General features: G+C 42.2%; 1 protein-coding gene across 4 annotated transcripts in view; it reads right to left on the bottom strand.

Annotated features, from left to right (window-relative positions):
* PCNX2 (pecanex 2) overlaps window positions 1-19,518 on the bottom strand; it is a 302,926-nt gene that overhangs the window by 148,819 nt on the left and 134,589 nt on the right. For all 4 annotated transcript variants that reach the window (XM_040464986.1, XM_040464985.1, XM_040464988.1 and 1 more), the window contains exons 16-19: window positions 18,621-18,730; window positions 17,176-17,272; window positions 3,046-3,138; window positions 2,085-2,235 (exon numbers count right to left, since the gene is read on the bottom strand). In XM_040464986.1, the coding sequence (XP_040320920.1) occupies window positions 2,085-2,235; window positions 3,046-3,138; window positions 17,176-17,272; window positions 18,621-18,730 (451 nt within the window). The remainder of the gene's footprint in view (window positions 1-2,084; window positions 2,236-3,045; window positions 3,139-17,175; window positions 17,273-18,620; window positions 18,731-19,518) is intronic.

Genomic DNA, 19,518 nt, shown 5'->3' with positions numbered 1-19,518 from the left:
CCCCCCCCACCCCCCCCGTTCACGCTCTGTCTCTGTCTCAAGAATAAATAAACATTAAAAAAAAAAAAAAGGTATACAGTTGGTCTGAATTTCCTGGGCATGTTTTTTCTTGTTAGTAGGAGACATAAAGAGCAAAAGACCTAAAAGGCAGAAGGCCAGGAAGAAGAGGCAAGGAAAGTCGGGATCTGGATGATACCAAAATGAGTAATAGCTTTTCAACGAGTTCATACCATCATATTTTAAATATTTGGATTTTCCTTCTAACACACGTAATTTTGAAATGCAATCTGTTCTTCATTATATGCCTAATTTGTCAAGTCTATTGCTCTTGGCTAGATTTCAGGTGGCTTATAAACAGCTCGTGCAGGCAAGGGAGAAACAGCCACAGAGCTTCTGCCTGAGCCTGTGCTAACAGACGTGAACCCCCAGCCCCCCGTTACAGGACAGACGCCCAGGCCCGCCCGTTCACTCAACCCTCAAAGAGGAGACATCAACATACAAACACGTTCACGTTACCTGGGCTTGAATCAAGTGCTGAAAAGGTCACGAAGGGGCTCCTGGGTGGCTCAGTCAGTTGGGCATACGACTTCGGCTCAGGTCATGATCTCACAGCTCATGAGTTCAAGCCCCGTGTCGGGCTCTGTGCTGACAGCTCAGAGCCTGAAGCCTGCTTTGGATTCTGTGTCTCCCCTCTCTCTCTGCCCCTCCCCCGCTTGTGCACATGCTCTCCCTCCCCCCCCGCCACCAAAATAAATAAATTTTTAAAAATGGCCCATGCAGGTTTAAAATACTATGCATTTAAGTAGCACCTAGAATGTAACAGAACATTTAAAATATGTGTGTGTGTGTCTGTGTCTGTATAGCACAAATATATTAAGCTTGACCCTTAAGCTAGCTGCCCCTGTTGCATGTTGAGAAAACCAAGTCTCTGAGGGCAGAGCAGTCAGGTGACCCTTCTCCACCTCCTGAACCCTATATGCGCAGCAGACCCTCGATGCCGTATTTTTCCACTAAACAATCTACAATTTTCCTGATCTGGCTGTTTCAGATTAAGGCAGCTCCACATACCCACCCAGAGATGTTCCTTGAAGAAATGCTCTCGACAGCACCTGAAGTGATTCTTTCGCTTACTTCATTTTGAAATCATCTCGCCCCCCCTTCCCTTCGTCATACCAGTCCACCAAAGTTACTGCTAACTAATCTGGGGAGTCCAATGCATCCCTGCAGGTCAGCCAGTCTTGGCTCTGCTCACATACCCCTGCGCCTGGACAGGGTGACAATGAGAGATCTCCCTCTACAACAGAGGCGTCACAACGGGCTACAACGTTCTGCGCAGAATTACCAGCACTAGCTGGTTATAAACGACAGCTACGGTCTGTGACCTGTAACTTCAATGTGTTTGAAAATGGGGATAAATCCAATCCTTCCGCCATCTGTGGGATCACAGAGCAAGGGAAGAGCTACGAGAGAAATTCCTGAGAGACTTCTTACCTAGAAGCTAGTGGCACGGCCTGGATTACCAGGCTGTTGCGTGACTGTGACCGGAAACAGCCCTGAGAACAGCTGAGTCCATCAAGTATGGGTGTGGGTCAAGTGAAGCAAAATGCAAGGGGTCAGAGGTCCTAAAGATTCAGAGGTTTGGGCTACATCCCTGCCCCACTCCCACCCCAAACACTTTGGAGGGTGGGAGGGCAGTGAAGTGATGTTCTTCCTGGTCCCGGGTCAACTCAAGCTGGAACAGCATAATCTTCAGGTCTGAATAATGGTAATTAATTTTCCCCACTACTAACAACCGCTTGCTATTTTTATAAAACACAGTTCTAATTCACTCCCCTTCAACTTTCTCGTTCTGGGGGCGATACTGCATACTCTACGGTACACGCTTTCCTTTTTTTTTTTTTATTGTGGTAAAATAGATATAATGTAACATCTGCCATTGTAACGGTCCTTAAGTGTGCAGTCCTGTGGCATTCAGCACATTCACATTGGTTGCACACGCTCTCTGCTGTAACAGATACCTTCCACTACATCGTTTTTTGTTTTGTTTTTTTTTTTTGTTTTTTAACGAGGGGTAGATTACTGACCTCTCACTTCCCGCTGCTGATATTCTTTGTTTTTAAGAACGGGGTGTGAAATCCACATCCACGGATGGTGCTTGCGGAGCTGAGGAAGCATGTAATGGGTCACAAACCCCACCGAGCCAGCCAGGGCAAACAGCACGACACTGAGAAATGGCTGTGATACAAGAGGACAAATGTCACGGTTTAGCCTCGCAGGACAGGGGAGGGGTGTCCATGCATATCACGTAACACTGCCGGCCTTCCCCTCTTCCCTCTAACGGAACAGAGAGGCAACCCTGGGCTTGTTTCTGAAAACTTCTTCCATACAAAACCACCCTGTGTTGGGAGCCCCTAAGGAGGGGGTGGAGAGCTGGCCTCCTAAGTTCAGAGGCCAAGGGAACTCTGCCTTAGATTTTGTTACTGTCGTTTTTAAAAGAAGAGGCGGAGAGTAACAAACGTAGCTAATAGACTTTCCTTGTTGGAAAGAGAGCTCCTAAGTGTGTAATACTTTTATATGGAGACAGTAACTGTCTGTTGGAACCTCCAGCCAGAATCCCCACCTAGAGCTCTCCACTTTTGTTTTTCTACCTGAAAACCATGTTCCCAGACGCCTTCTGGCTTGGGGACCTCGGTCTCCCTCCTGATATGGTAATGCCTTCAGTCCTGCTCCTGGCAGTGAGCCGTGAGCCTGTCTTACCACCGCGGGGTTCTAGGACATGCGCTGTTACTCTAGCAAACAATACGGCTCCCCAGATGCCGGAGGACAAGGGGTAAAACACTTGAACCCAATCTGCAGTGTGAACCAAATCTCATCTGGGACGTAATTCTTCACAGCACAATAGCCACGTTCCTTAAACCTCTCAGCTGGTGTTGTGTTTTCCTCTCCTGGCTCTACTACCCTGACGATGCCCTGGAGTCCCACAGCCGGCTCTGTTATTAGGGAGAATAAGGAGGCAGGGGAGTATAAAGCCGAAGGGATACATACTCGCAAGGACAGGAACACAGTGCTGGCACTGATTGCAAATGACAGAACAGCAGCCACTGAGCAGATAATGAGATCCGATTTTAAGATATCCTTCTGCAAAGAGAGAACCAACTGTAAAGTCTGCTCTTTGTTTCTCTCCGTAACTCTGTAGTCACCAGGTAAGTCAGGAGACAGATACCGACTCTGGATAACCCACTTTTCAAACACATCACCTACCTGGTATGTTCCCAGGGGCACACCCTGGGTGGACCACCAGGAAGAACAAGGCAAAGGGTGGGGAATGGGGAATGCACACTGTGAGGTTAGCCTACGTCTGCTAACCACGGCAGGAAAAAAAGCGTTCCACGTGTATAGGAGGCATGAGGTTCTTCCCTACAAACACAGGCCAAAGACAAGATGTCATGGTCTGATGAAGGAAGGTGAAGTGCTCATGATCTCTACTCGGCTTTAGCATGCTTATATGCATGCTGTTGGCCAAACAGAAGCCTCTGACACATTTGCTTATTTCTTTTTTAAAAAAACATTTTTTTACTGTTCATGTTTTGAGAGAGAGGGAGACAGAGCACAGGCGGGTGAGGAACACAGAGAGAGGGAGCCACAGAATCCAAAGCAGGCTCCAGGCTCTGAGCTGTCAGCACAGAGCCCAACGCGGGGCTCCAGCCCACGAACTGCGAGATCATGACCTGAGCCGAAGTTAGACGCTTAATCGACCGAGCCACCAGGGCATCCCTGCTTATTTCTTTGGTCCAGAACAGATTTCACATTTTAATTCACCAGTCAGATTGGGTTAAGGCCACCTCCAAATAATTTAAATATACACATACTATTGGCACATATGCAGAAAATGAAATGTTAGTAAGTTGCTGATAACTTCCCTTCGCATAAAATTGTGGCGTGAGCAGGGTCTCGGGAAAACAAAGCAAAGTTAGGCCAAAGAACGTCATTAATCCTGCAGCTATATGGAGAATGGACTAAGATACATCTTAGAGATATAAAGGACCATCACATTTTTTTCTAAATACAGAGGCCAGTTCACTACAGTTCACAATTATTGAACATTTTGAGATGTCACACAGTTACCTGAAAACTCTAAACCATCATTATAAACATATCAATATCTCATATTGAAAGGGAATTATGCCTCTTAAATAATTGTTTATCCACCAGAAACCTGTATCTCTGTATGTCTGTTTCCCTACAACCCATTTTTTTTTCTTTTCTGGTTTTTAAAATGAAAATGTGGAGTTCTTGCAAATCACGCTACTGGCTTTCTGACTGAATTAACACCCAAAGTGATAGGAAGGAGTCAGAAAGGCAGTTTAAATGGAGCAATAATGACCTGGAACCATCTGATGGAAAAGTCAACATGGCTTGGTTAAAGCAACTAATCATACAGGGAAGAGATAACAGTCCCAGCATCAATTCATCAATTATCTGCTAAAGTTGTTTTACAATTCATGTGCAGGCATTATATATGGGAGCAATTGTATCGTGATAAACTAAATTCTAGATTTATTCTTAGTAATGGTAAGAATAATATGGTAAGAGAAAATGGTAAGAATCCCCCTGATTTTTTGGGCAGGGCAAGTCACAATGATTTTTTAGTCGGAATCCTCATAAAACTTTTATAATCACGGGATTTTCATCAAAACTTTACTACGAATAAATGGACAAAATTCAGGTATCTCCTTGCATTCAAAGATTTACAAAAGGCCAGGCCTTCCCAGAGGAAAGATCTATAACTCACTGACTCTTTAGGCTATGAAGATAAGTGAATTTTTCCTTCCTCTTCTATACTGACATGGTTTTATGTCATTTAAAAATTATTGAATGCTTGTATGGAAACCAATTTGCCAATAAATTTCATGTTTAAATAAATGAATGAATGAACGAATGAATAAATAAATAAATAACTGAATGCTTAGCACTTGGATGGCTCAGTCGGTTAAGTATCCAACTTCAGCTCAGGGCATGATCTCCCGGTTCCATGAGTTCAAGCCCCACATCGGGCTCTGTGCTGTCAGTGTGGAGCCTGCTTCGGATCTTCTGTCCCCCTCTCTCCCCCTCCCCACTTGAGTGTGTGTGTGCATGTGTGTGTGTGTTTGCACACGCATGTGTGTGCCCTCTTCCTCTCTCTCAAAAATAAACATTAAAGAATTTATTCTAATTACTGAATCCTTATCCGAAAGGAAGATAAACATTTCCCCAAATATTCTAATTGAAAAGTAAGTCTTATCTATAACTGACCAACCATTCTTGCCTAAAGGCAAAATACTGGGCCATGAGGGCAGCTGGTGAGGGGAGGAGGCTTACATTTCTAGGTTTCTTAAAGCAAGAGAATGAGCTCTGATTATTGGTATTTTTTTCACAGTTGGATGATATATAGGAATTCTACTGATTTTAGTCTTTATTTACAAAAATGTTCCTCCTGCCCATTTCTTTCCTGTATTGTTTTTATTTTTTTAAGTTAGAGAGAGAGAGAGCAAGAGAGGGAGAGAGAGAGGGAGAGGGAGAGAAACAGAGAGAGAGAGAGAGAGCACGCACACCTGTGCAGGAGTGGGGGAGGGGCAGAGAGAGAGAAAGAGAGAATGTTAAGCAGGTTCCATGCTCATCATGGAGCCTGATGTGGGGCTCAATCCCACAACCCTGGAATCACGACCTGAGCTGAAATCAAGACTGAGCCACCCAGGTGCCCCTGTATTGTTAGCTTTATTCTTTTTTTTTTTTTAATTAAAAACATTTTTTTATGTTTATTTTTGAGACACAGACAGACAGACAGAGACAGAACATGAGCAGGGGAGGGGCAGAGAGAGAGGGAGACACAGAATCTGAAGCAGGCTCCAGGCTCTGAGCTGTCAGCACAGAGCCCGACATGGGGCTTGAACTCAAGAACCACTAGATCATGACTTGAGCCAAAGTCTGAGGCTTAACCAACTGAGCCACCCAAATGCCCCTCTATTGTTATTTTGAACAACTTTCTTGAGGTGTGACTGACATACAAAACCCCTGCACATACATAAAGTGTACCATTTGATGAGTTTTGACACGTGGATATCCCCATGAAAACCACAACCACAATGAAAATAAGTAGCACAGTCATGGTGCCCTAAAGTTTCCTCTCCCGACCTTTTCTAACCTACACCCCCTTTTCTCCTCTGTCTGGAGACAACCACTGATCTGCAACATCTCAGTGGTTTATTTCCTTCCCTAGAATGCAATATAAATTTACTTGGAAATGCAATAGATCTAGAAGAGGCAAAACAACTTTGAAAAGGAAGAACAAAGTTGGAGGATATACAATATCTGATTTGAAGACTTATTACAAAGCTGCAGGAATCAGTCCTTGATGGTATTGGCATAAAGTATACATCTTGGGGCGCCTGGGTGGCGCAGTCGGTTAAGCGTCCGACTTCAGCCAGGTCACGATCTCGCGGTCCGTGAGTTTGAGCCCCGCGTCGGGCTCTGGGCTGATGGCTCAGAGCCTGGAGCCTGTTTCCGATTCTGTGTCTCCCTCTCTCTCTGCCCCTCCCCCGTTCATGCTCTGTCTCTCTCTGTCCCAAAAATAAATAAACGTTTGAAAAAAAAAAAATTAAAAAAAAAAAAAAAAGTATACATCTTGATCAAGAGAACAGAACAAAGAGCCCAGACACAGGCGAAAACATACACAGTCAATGGATTTTAAACAAAAGTGACAATGTGAAAAAACACCTTTCCTCTAAATGAGGGGAAGGAGAATTCTTTCCACAAATGGAATGGGGAAAAAAAAACAGAAAATAAAACAAAACAAAAAAACACCTTGACATTTACTTCACATCACACATAAAACCTAAGTCAACGTGCATTATAAACGTAACAAACTGTTACATTTCTCAAAGAAGACATAAGAGGAAATCTTAGTGACCTTGGGTTTAGCAAAGCTTTCCCAAGCAAAACACTGAAAAGTGGAACTTTAAAGGGAAAAAAAGTTATTCAATTGGAGTTCATGAACATTTAAACCAGCTGTTCTTCAAAATACATTGTTATGAAATGAAAAGGCAAGCCAAGACTGAGAAAAGTAGTTGCAAAACACAAACTGCATCTGTAATACATAAAAGCTTTACAAACCAATAGCAAGAAGGCAAACAATTCCCCCATCCCCCTCCCAGCTGCAAACCGGCAAAGTTTTGAGCAGACTCTTCAGCAAAGGCAATGGCAAATGGTGATTATTGAGCTTTTCAAGCTAGTGCTAATTAATGAAACCACAGACCACTGTGTTAATACTGGTGAAAGTAACATTAGCAAAAGAAAAAGAAAAGGTTCCCTCTTTCCCTACAGCCACCAAAACCCAGATATTATGCTGCTCCAAAAATTGTATTCCTGAAAATATACTTTTCTTTAGAAATTTTTATACATGTGCCTTTACAAAGAGTATGAAATGCAGCTTTTTAAAAAATTTTTTATGTTTGTTTATTTTTGAGAGGGACACACACACACACACACACACACACACACACACACACACACAGAGTGTGAGCAGGGGAGGGGCAGAGAGAGAGGGAGACACAGAATCTGAAATGGGCTCCAGGCTCTGAGCTGTCAGCACAGAGCCCGATGTGGGGCTTGAACTCACAAACTGCAAGATCATGACCTGAGGTGAAGTCGGACACTTAACTGACTGAGCCACCCAGGTACCCCGAAATGCAGCAGATTTTTATAAACATATTTTTTCAGTGACACAACGCTACTTACTAATACACAACTATAATTCTTACAAGCACTACTGTTTCATGGGTGTCTTTAAATGCAGTACAGTGCAGCAAATGTGAAAATATTATTTTTGAAAAGGAATCTTGAAAACACCTAGTCATCAGAGATTGTTGTTGTCTCCTATGAAAGTAGCCTGAAACACTGTAAAAAGTTTTTAATTTTGGGTTTCTTACTAAATAATTTTTGCTCATTTAAATACACATTATACAGGGCGCCTGGGTAGATCAGTTGGTTAAGTGTCAGACTTTGGCTCAGGTCATGATCTCGGAGTTCGGGGGTTCGAGCTCTGTGTCAGGTTCTGTGCTGACAGCTCAGAGCCTGGAGCCTGCTTCAGATTCTGTGTCTCCCTCTTTTTTTGCCCCTCCCCACTCGTGCTCTGTTTCTCTCTCTCTCTCTCTCTCTCTCTCTCCCTCTCAAAAACAAATAAACATTAATTTTTTAAATAAACAAATAAAAATTAGAGTATGAAACATCTGAGAAAAATGAAAATTTAGAAGGTCTCTGCAAATTTTTAGTATGAATTAACATTTCCATTATAGGATAACATAATATTGCAGCACTCTAGCACACAAAGAAAGGGAATAGATCATTCATGATCACTGCATCCTGACACTAACAATATTAGCATTTTTATGCTTTCTGGTTCAGTATTTTTGCCTGCGAATGCTGAGGCACGGTTCTAGCTGTAATCATGATGTATATTATGATTATACATCATACATATACATATATACATCATACGTATTACCTATGCATAGCTTATGAAGGTCTAATCTTAGTGTGCATATAATTTTTTATCTTTTTCAACTGTACTTTCTTTTGTAAGCACTACGTATATGTATATTATTGTATAGACTTACTAATAGTCACTTACCAGCGAACTAATTTTCCATCTTGTGATGACCCATAGACGTACACATACAAACGGTGCCATAGTGGAAACTTAAAACATTAAATTCATGACTGAAAGGGAATATGCTGTATTTAGTGCAAGCATTCCCCGACTGTTAGGTTCTGGGTTATCTTCCGTTTTTTACCATGATGAATTATGCTGCAGTCATGATCTTGATGTACCTAATCTTTTTTTCATATTTTGAATTCATTCTTTAGACCACCTCTGATAAATCAACTTATTATATTATAGGTGATGAATTTTAGAATTCTTGATAAATTATGCTTTTCCAGATGATTGTAATAATTTACACAAATACAAACAATGTCTAAGAAATCTCATCTTGTCCCAGTTGGCAATATCATTAATTTATCCTGTGCTGATTGAGTGGACAAAAAAAACAACAACAACAAAACAAAAAACAAAACAAAACAAAACAACTCTCTTACTTTAATCTGTATTTCTTTCTTTATAAGAAGGGTAAATATGGTCCTCACAATTACTTCGAAATATTTTGTCCCTAAAGTGAAATACATATACTGATATCGTTTGCTTATAGAGTTTTAACAATTAAAGTGTGAGTTGTTGGTAGAAGAAAGATATTTAACTTTTATCAAATTTGTATTGAATATTTTACCAAATTATTTAATTTTATTAAGTTTAAATTAATTAATTTAATTAATTAAACATATAGAAGTATAAAAGTTTTATGGACTCACATCTGTGTGTGTGTATGTGTGTGTGTTTTATTTATTTTCATTTTATAGATTCCAAGTTTGGAAAATCATCCCCTTTCTAGAATTTGAATAAATGTTTGATTTTATTTCATAACTTTTTGGGAAAATTTCTTTTACATTTTTAAAATTATAAGCCAGGAATACAAAAAAGTGCATAAAATAGATAAATATAATTTAAAAAATAATTATAAAGGGCACCTGGATGGCTCAGTTGGTTGAGTGTCCAACTCTTGGTTTCAGCTCAAGTCATGATCTCATGGTTTGTGGGAATGAGCCCTGGGTCAGGCTCCTTGCTAACAGTGCAGAGCCTGCTTGGGATTCTCTCTCCCTCTCTCTCTCTGCCTCTCCCTTGCTCTCTCTCTCTCAAAATAAGTAATTAAACTTAAAGATAGATAGATAGATAGATAGATAGATAGATAGATAGATAGAAGATAGATAAAAAATAATTATAAAGTAAGCATCTCAGTTACTACCAACTGGTTCAAGAAATCTAGCATTTCTAGTCCCAAGAAATCCCTTTATGCGGCTCTCTGATCACAAACCTTTCTATCCCCTCTTGGGGTTCCGCATTAACTATCCTGACTCCGGTGAAAATAAGTTTCTTGCTTTTTAAACAAGAATGATTTTGCGACTTCCATATGGAATTGTTTGTCTATTTTTACCCAACGGATGGCACTATACGAGACATTTTTGTGTCTGGCTTCCTTTGCTCCACATTACATGGTCAAGACTCACCCGTGCCACTGCATATGGCTCCAGTAAGATCTGTTCTGCTGCACACTAGTCATTGCACTGTTGGTAGAATTTCTAGCGGCTTCAGTTTAGGGCTCTTAGGAATTATTGCTAAAAGGAACAATCTTACGTGTGCGTTCTGGTATAAATGTGCAAGATTTGCTCCGGGATAAAAATCTAAGAGTAAAATTGCTGGCTGCAGTATATATGCATCTTCGACCTTATGATCCCAAACTGTTTCCAAAATATACACAGTGATTCACGCCACCACCAGCAGTTCATAAGAGTTCCCTTGCTCTACACTTAACACTGTGGGAACTTTTAATTTTTTGTCAGTCTGGCAAGTGTGAAATGGTAACACAGTGTGCTTTTAGTGTGGAGGTTCCTGATTATTAATTAGCTTACATACATATTCATGTTTTTGGCTATTTTTATTTCCTCTCTTGTGAAGTGCATGTGCAAGCCTTTTGGCCATTTTTTTTTTTTAATGTTTATTCATTTTTGAGAGACAGAGAGAGACAGAGCACAAGCAGGAGTGGAGTGGAGACAGAGGGAGACACAGAATCGGAAGCAGGCTCCAGGCTCTGAGCTGTCAGCACAGAGCCCGACGTGGGGCTCGAACTCACAAACCGCGAGATCATGACCCGAGCCGAAGTCGGACGCTTAACCGACTGAGCCACCCAGGTGCCGCCTTTTTGGCCATTTTTAATTGACGTATATGGCTTTCTTGTTGATTTATAGTAATTGTGTATTCGTCTCTACACTGGTGCTTTATCTACTATACATATTTTAAACATTATTTCCCATTCTGTGGCTTATTTTTTTAAGTCTTCTTTTTGGGCATTATTTGATAAGTCAAAGGTCATAATTTTAGTGAACTTCAATTTTTTGTTGTTTTTATTTAAAAAATTGTCCCCTACCCTGAAGGTATCATAAAGATAATTTCCTCTATTATGATTCTAAGCACTCTCAGGTTTTGTAATCTCCTATTTAGGCTTATAACCCTTCTGGAACTGACTTTTAAGCAGAGCATCACAGAGGAGGCCTGTTCTATTTTGTTACTTATGAAGAGCCATTTTTTTGTTTCATCGTTCTGTTCCTCCCTCTGTAGTGAGTAGGAAGTTACACACTGTGTTTCTACTCCTTCAGCAGTTACACTGAACATTCCAATAAGCATACTTCCAATAAGCATTCCAATAAGCATACTTGACTTACCAGTCTTAATCAGGATCTTTATTTGCCTCCGGGACATTACGAAGAATTTTTAAGTCTTGGAGTCCATTTCTCCTTCCATCCAGAGTTTTGTGTTACCCTTGTATGGTTTTGTACGGCTAATGTTTGCTGAAATTTACCAGTGTATCTGCCACTTTTTTTTTCTCCTTGTTCTTTCTTGCGAATTAGACTTTCTGTCTGAGACCATCTGAAGAACATCACTCAGAACTACATTTAGCGAAAGTCTCTCGGCTTCTGTTTACGTAAAATATTTTTATTTTGTCCCTGGTTCTTTAACGATATTTTCCCTGGGGGCACCAGCACAGAGCCTGCTTGGGATTCTTTCTCTCTCTCCCTCTCTTTCTGCCCCACCTCTGCTCACGCTGTCTCGCTCTCTCTAAATAAACAAACATTAAAAAAAAAAAAAATTAAAGATCTTTTCACTGGGTATAGAATTCTACCCTGGCAGATACTTTCTGTATAGACATTGAATACATCAAACTTCTGGCTTCTATGATGGTTTTTGATAAGGGAGCTTTCCATTCATCATTCACTTGAATGTAATCCATTCTTTTGTTTAACTGCTTTAAGATGGTCTGTGTCTTTGATATCTGCATTTTCACTAAGGTTTGTCCTGTGTGGATTCTCTCTTCCTTGTTTTACCCTGCATGTGATTCACTGGCATTCTTGAGTCCCTAGATCAGTGTCTTCCATCAATTCCGGCAAATTTTCAGATATCATCTCATCAGACATTGATTAGGCTCCAGTCTCTCCCGTTTTTCTGGAATTCTGATTACATATATTTTAGATCTTCTTAGTCTGTGTCACCTGTCTTTGTCTTTCTGATGTATTTCCTAATTTTTTTGTCTATTAGTGTTGCATCCTGGGTACTTTCTTCTGTCTTGTAGTTCACTAATTCTCTCACCAGAGGTGTCTAATCTCGTGTGTGTGTGTGTGTGTGTGTGTTTACTTCAACTGCTTCATTTTTTGCCATTTTTTTGTTTGTTCATTTAGAAAGGTCTATTTGGGGGGCGCCTGGGTGGCGCAGTCGGTTAAGCGTCCGACTTCAGCCAGGTCACGATCTCGCGGTCCGTGGGTTTGAGCCCCGCGTCGGGCTCTGGGCTGATGGCCCAGAGCCTGGAGCCTGCTTCCGATTCTGTGTCTCCCTCTCTCTCTGCCCCTCCCCCGTTCATGCTCTGTCTCTCTCTGTCCCAAAAATAAATAAACGTTGAAAAAAAAATTAAAAAAAAGAAAGGTCTATTTGGTTCTCTTTCAAACATGCTGGATCATTTTAGTATTTTCTATTGTCTGTAAGTTTTACCTCTTATTCCTTTAAACACATTAAGTAGTTTTAAAATGTGTCTGGTAGTTCAAGTGCTTCAAGTACCTGAAGACCTGTTTCTGCTGGTTCCTTGTTTCCTTGTGTAGTTTTTACATTTTTTTAGCGAGAGCTGCTCATTTCCCTTAGAAAAATGGGTTGGGGAACACGTGGAGCCCTAGGAGGAAAGGATCTCTAGAGAGGATTTGTGTTTCATTTTGCCATGAGGTGTTCCTAGTTGGGGGCCGCTTCAAATTCACTACATAAATCTAGGGGTGAGGGGTGCCAGAATGTGGACTGAAAGCCCACAGCGGAGCGGACTACAACACCCCAGGGATCCAGGGCCATTGTGTTCAGCACCGAGGCCAGTGCCCTGCACTCCCCAGGCACTGCAAAGGATGCAACTGATTCCTTCTGGTTCATCCTCCCACTGAGGGTGGGTGACTCAGTGTGGAGTCACACCCTGCACACCCATCTTGGCAGTTTTGGGCTTTCTTTTCTCTTCCCCGCCGTTTGAGGGCTGGACACTGAGGCTCAAGATCCCCTGGCTGGGCAGGTGCTCTTGAGGCAAAAGCAGTTTCCTGCTCTGCTTCCTCCAGGTCTCCCTGTTCACTCAGACTTTGACTTGATAATTCCTTATCTTTTGTCACTTCTTTTTCACATACAAGAAGGACTTTTTTTTTTTTTTTTTTGTATTTTGTTCAGAATTTTCAGTTTTAATCAGCAGAGAGTTTGGCTATAACAAGTCAGCCTGCCACAACGTGAGAGATGGAAAAGTCTCGTTTGATCTTTTTCTTTCTGGTGAGGGATCAGCACATAAAATCCCTTTTTATCCCTCCCACTGCTAAACAATTACCTCAGCACCATACACTGATTAATCAATTCTTGATTGTGACATGTAATTTTCACATAATACATTCCTATAAATAATTTGTCTCCTTTCTGTGTTTTACTGATTCACTAATCCCATTCTCCACTCTTGGATCAGTCTCATTTTTTTTTTCTTCCGATTACTCAATCTTTATAATATACTCTTAAATCCCAAAGTGCTAAGTTCCTCTTTCTTATTCTTCTTTTTCAGATTTTTTAAAGCTATTATTAATGGCTATTCTTCTAAGTGAATCTTAGAATCATTTCCCCAAGTTGTGAATATAATTCCTCTGGAACTGTTTTGAACTATATTAAACCTATAAATTTATTAGGAAGAATTGACATTTAATAAATCTCGACCTTCCTATCCAAAATCAGGTTATGTCTATTTATCACCACTTATTCAGAAGCTCATTTGCATTTTAATAGACTGCTGTGGTTTTCTTTATTTCTGACATTACTTGGTAAAATCTTTCCTATTATCAATTCATGTATTTTGTTGCCATTGTGAGTGGGATTATGGTCTCATTATATTTTCTAAAGTTATTTCTGATGTGTTAGAATGCTCTTGTTTTTCTAAGTTTCTTTGTGAATTCTTATACTGATCATGATCGATATTTAAAAACTTTGCTGTGCACCTAAATGTATACAGTAATGCAATCTACTTTTTTTTTTTTTTGCTTTTAGGACTTAACACAAGCCAGAACTTCCAAAACAATATTCAATAATATTATGGTTTTGGCTCCCTATTTTAATGTTGATTCTATGTATATTTAACTAATTAATATATTGGGGCTTAGTACATTGAATATTTAAAATCCATTGTGACATCTTATGTAGTACTTCATGCTCCAACCCTAAAAAAGAAGCTGAAGAAGGCCTCATCCCGGGGCACTGGATGGCTCAGCTGGTTAAGCTTCCGGCTCTTGATTTCGGCTCAGGTCACGATCTCACAGTTCATGAGCATGAACCCCATGTCAGGCTCTAATCTCTCCCTCTCCCTCTGCCCCTCCACCACCCGTTCTTCCTCTCTCTCTCTCAAAAATAAATAATAAAATAAATAAAAATTTTTTAAAAAGCGCTGGTTCCAAACTACACACACAGTAAATATAGACAGCATGGTGCCAGAGAAACCTAGATGATACAACCAGTGGTTACAAAGAAGTTGTTTGAATTGTACAAATAAGAATGAAGTAGTCGTTTGTTTTGTTGGTGGTCTATTTTTTGTTTCTAGGAACTGAGAAAAATAGATACAATGGAAGTAGCATTCTGAATGGGTGAAGAGTATAGGGATTTAGGAGGATGAGTGAGGATAGAAACAAAGACCAAGGAGCGCCTGGGCGCAGCTCAGTCAGTTGAGCGTCTGACTTCGGCTCAGGTCATGATCTCGTGGTTCGTGAGTTGGAGCCCCACATCGGGCTCTGTGCTGACAGCTCAGAGCCTGGAGCCTGCCTCAGATTCTGTGTCTCCTTCTCTCTGCCCCTCCCCTGCTCATGCTCTGTCTCTCGCTCAAAAACAAATAAACATAAAAAAAAAAAAAAACTTAAAAAAAAAAAGAAAGAAAGAAATAGACCAAGCTCATGAGGCAGAGGGATAAGAAGAAACTAAACCAGGAGTGGAAAGTTCACATTGTTACTAACTGAGTGCATAGCTGGCAATGATCATATGGAAATGTGGAAGCCCACTGATGGAGCTCTAGGTATCTCTAGTTCTCGATCAAGGTCCCTGGAAGACCCGTCTGTGGGGACAGCCTTGTAAACATGCAGATCCCCAGGCCCTGGCACAGGCCAAATGAATCGGAATAGGAGGAAGGGCTGGAAACCTGATCTAAGGAGGCTCCTTAGGGACTTCTCATACAAAGTGAAATTTAAGAAAAGAGGGAGCGAAAAAGAGAGAGCCAGACAGACACAGAGAAATAAAATCAGAGACAAAGAGAGAAATCTTGCACTTGGGCACAAAAGGTTTTATACACCAAACTCTAAAATCTCAATGTGGTAGTCCTATTAAAATATTCTCATTAGACCGGAAGACTTTTCAGAGAGAACACAGGTCACATTAAATCACCTACAGGTTATGTGCGCTTCACTATACAGAGTGTTTCAAAGTGTATGAAAACTGGGGAAGGCAACTCTTAGCCCATCACATCTAAGGAAATGCTGTCAGCCTCTGCCAAGCAACCTTCTTGGTGGATTTCTTCGTTGTCCATACGTTATTTTCAAGGCAACAAATCAGAAAGCATCCTCATGATTCCATGAAATCAGGGAACATTTGGGGAGAACAGTTTTTCTCAGATACCTATAGGAAACCTTTGGGGGAGACATCAGGCCATTCCAGGACTTTATGGCAACTGACCTAGGAATGTCAAGTTTGATCCTGTAAATCTCCTGGTGTACATGTCAGAGATCAGGTTGCTGATGCGATGTTTCAGTGTCAATGTGTTCCTCCCTTTTTAGCTGCCATCCTATTGGCCCCAGCTGCTTTACCTCCTGCCCTGCTTGTAAACATACCTCTGCTTGTCAAATTCATGAACCACGTCCTTAGTCACAGTGACTGTGCTTTGGTTCCTCAATGTGTTGGCTTGAACTGCACCCACACTCAAAGGCACAGGGGGCTAGGTGTGAAGTTTTTAAATGTTATCCTGTTGCCTGAGTCCTGCACATTGTCTTGAAATTGCAGATTGCAATTGAATCTCATCTAAATTCAATGACAGTTATCAGCATCAGGTGCTTGGCACCATGGAGGCCAAGACAAATGAGACGCATCTCCTGGCTGGAGGAGCCTGCAATCAATGGGTCATTTGCCGCTTTTCCATTGATCTGTCGTTCCTCAAAAACATAGGAAAGGCATGACTTCCAGCCAGCAGATCACCCCAAGCTCAACACTCGAATGGCAGATTACACAACAAATGAGCATTGCTTCTGAAAGTGGTAACGTTTGGAAGATGATACCAAAGACGCTACCCCTCCTCAGATGATGTTTGAAACCACCCCAAGCCATTTTCCCGGTGAACAGAAAAGAGCATCCTTCTTCTAAAGTCTCTGTGTTCTGTTCTTCCTTCTTTACCTCTTTCCTTCTCCCCTCACACGCTCCATCCCATAGAGTCACTCCTCTCTCCAACATCCCAGATGTAAGTCTTAAAACCCAAGGACTCCTCACAAGGGCTGTGCAAGTGTCAACCCTGAACGTGGGAAGCGCACTCTGAGCTCAGCATGAGGCTGAGGCCAGAAGGTGTGGAGAGGACTGTGTGGAGCCCATTAGAAACCAGCTTGGCAGATGAGCTTTTATTTGTATGCAGCTGGCCTGCTGCCTGGCGCCAGCAGGGGGCAGCATTGACCGAACTCGTTTCATTCAAAGAGCCGAGCAAACTGCCATCAGCTGAGGACCAATGGAGTGACCGTGGCATATATAGCATCTGCCTTCAAGGGGCTGTCAAAGGTCCACACCTGCCAGGTGGCTCAACAGTCCATGTGCCAACTGTAGACCAAGACAAGGCACCTCTCCCTGCACCGGTGACTGTCATTCCCGCCTAGCCAGGGCCCCGCTGAGAACCTGAGCTTTGCCAGCACGTGCCAGACCAGGTTAAGCAAAATCCTCATGTACATTATGCAACACAAATATCTCACCACCGAGCCTTTCATCTTCTTAGGAAGAGGGTCGGCAGCCAACTCTTCCAGGTTCTGATGTAGAAATTTAGGAAGCAATCTACAATGAATGAAGGACCTGGAAACGAACAAACGCACAGGTTATACTCTTTAAAGTATGTGCCTGTCACAACGTTCGAGGTAAATAGCCTCACCTGAGACCTCTCACTCCCAGATGACCAAAGCAAGGGCTCGCTCCTTTAATTAATTCATAATAAAGAGGAAGAGGCGTGTATTCAGGTGATCGCAAATCTAATGTTTTGATTCTCAGATTCCCTCCTAATTAAAGGAGTCATGGACCTCAAGAGGAATGGGCAGCTGATTGCCAACAGCGAAGCTCACAGAGCTTCTCTGTGTCAGCCCATCGGGGCTTCCTCCCCACATAAAAATGGCAGCAAAACTCAACACTTCAGTAAAATATTTGACGTGAAAAACTGCACAAACCACGTGTAACTTTTGCCCATTTCCCGTGTCTTTTATTTTGCTGCACGTGGCAGCCAAAAACAATGGTTTCTCTGGCCCCCACACAGTTATGGTCAAAATCAAACATTTGGAAAAATGACATGAGATGATTGCTATCTGAAACTCTGGCATCCCAGGAAGTGATTCTACTTCCCAAGTGCAAATTTATCAAAGATTTAAAAGACACAGTTAGAGGTGCCTGGGTGGCTCAGTCAGTGAAGCATCCGACTCTTGATTTCAGCTCAGGTATTGATCTCACGATTCATGAGTTTGGGTCCTGCATCGGGCTCTGTGCTGACAGTGTGGAACCTGCTTGGGATTCTCTGTCCCTCTCTCTCTCTCCACCCCTCCCCTGCATACTCTCTCTCTCTCTCTCTCTCCCCCAAATAAATTTTTTTAAAAAATAATAAAAGGCACAATTTAAAGGGAAGATAGTACATTTCAAGTAAAAATAATAAAAGGCACAATTAAAGGGAAGGTAGCAAAGTATATTTCAAGTGACTAAAGATTACTATTAAATATATTTTAAAATGTGGGCACGGCCCTGTTTGGAACAAAAAACAACAGAACGAACTGCAAACCTTGCAGAGATGCCCATCAAGTCTCCACAGGGTAACCACCTAGCGATTCTGCTTCACGGGCCCGGAAAGGGTCCTTGTTGAGGTGGGAGCTGCCCACACAATTCACCCAAAGGAAACTCAAAAGCAGCACTTGGGAGCTAACAGCCCTGTGTCCCTGGCGCCGTGTGTTTTACTCCAAAAGCAAGAGCAGAGGTTAAATGTTCGCTAAAAGTTGGTGCTTGATTTCCATTAGTGTTTGGCCGGTCCTGCACCTCTCCCGTCCTCGCCGGGTGGTTGGCTGCGTGAACAGCACAGGAGTCCAGCCACCATGCGAGCCATGGCCCTCTCGCCCCTGTGACAAGGCGAGGGCCACGGGAACCAGGCACAGCGGTGCGTGTTACTCACAGGAGCACAGAGGGGTCACTGCTCTGCCGGCTCAGATGGTAGGAAAGCGCGACCAGGAGGCCACAGAAGGCTGAAAACAGCGCTGGGATGTGCTGAGTGCTCCACGGTTCCTGAGGAAAAGACATCAGATGCCAAGTCATTCCAAGGAGTGGTGCAAAAATCAACTCGCTCTCTATAGAACACGGAGGCACGCATCCCCACGGTCCAGCCAGATGGGCACGGTGTCCCGGGATCGTCACCGGCACCTGATGGCCAACATGGAAACCAACTCCGATTCTGACACATGCCAGGGCAGGAGTGGGGGCGTCTCAAACTACGTGTACATGTTTATGAGAGTATATTTCGTTCATCTTTCCTGAGAATATTTTTTACTCAATCTTTCCTGAAATTTAGGACTCAGAAGATGAACGTTAATCATGTGTTGCCTCTTCTGAATTCATTTCTAATGATAATGACAAGAACTAGTGTTTATGTAATCAATGGTGTAAAAGGTACAAGACATGGAAACACGGCTTAAGAGATCAGCTAGTGGACTGAATGACAAATTAAAGACAGTCCTCGAGAAAGAGAAGAAAATGGTTTTAAACGAAAGGAGCCAGGTAGTCAGGTTTGATGTGATAGAAACACAGACACCAGTAATCAATACGCTGTCCTCAGGGTGGAAGAGCATAGGCCTTAATGTGTTCCCACTGTGAGCGGAGTGGGGACCCGGGACCCAGCTCTCTTTCCGCCCATCCCTGGCACCCTCTCCAACACAAACATACACAAAGAAACCTTCAGCCTTTCGGGGACCACCGACAGAATCTACCGGTGCCTTCCAAAAGCTGAATGGAGACCCAGACTGCAATGCTTTTCTCTCAAGACGCTGATCCTTTTTAACTCAACAAGGCTGAGTTGA

This window comes from Herpailurus yagouaroundi, unplaced genomic scaffold, assembly GCF_014898765.1.
Source record: "Herpailurus yagouaroundi ecotype Mexico unplaced genomic scaffold, PumYag 530, whole genome shotgun sequence".
NCBI classification, from domain to species: Eukaryota; Metazoa; Chordata; class Mammalia; order Carnivora; family Felidae; genus Herpailurus; species Herpailurus yagouaroundi.
Note: the sequence above shows the minus strand (reverse complement) of the source record. Positions and strands in the feature narration are given on the sequence as shown.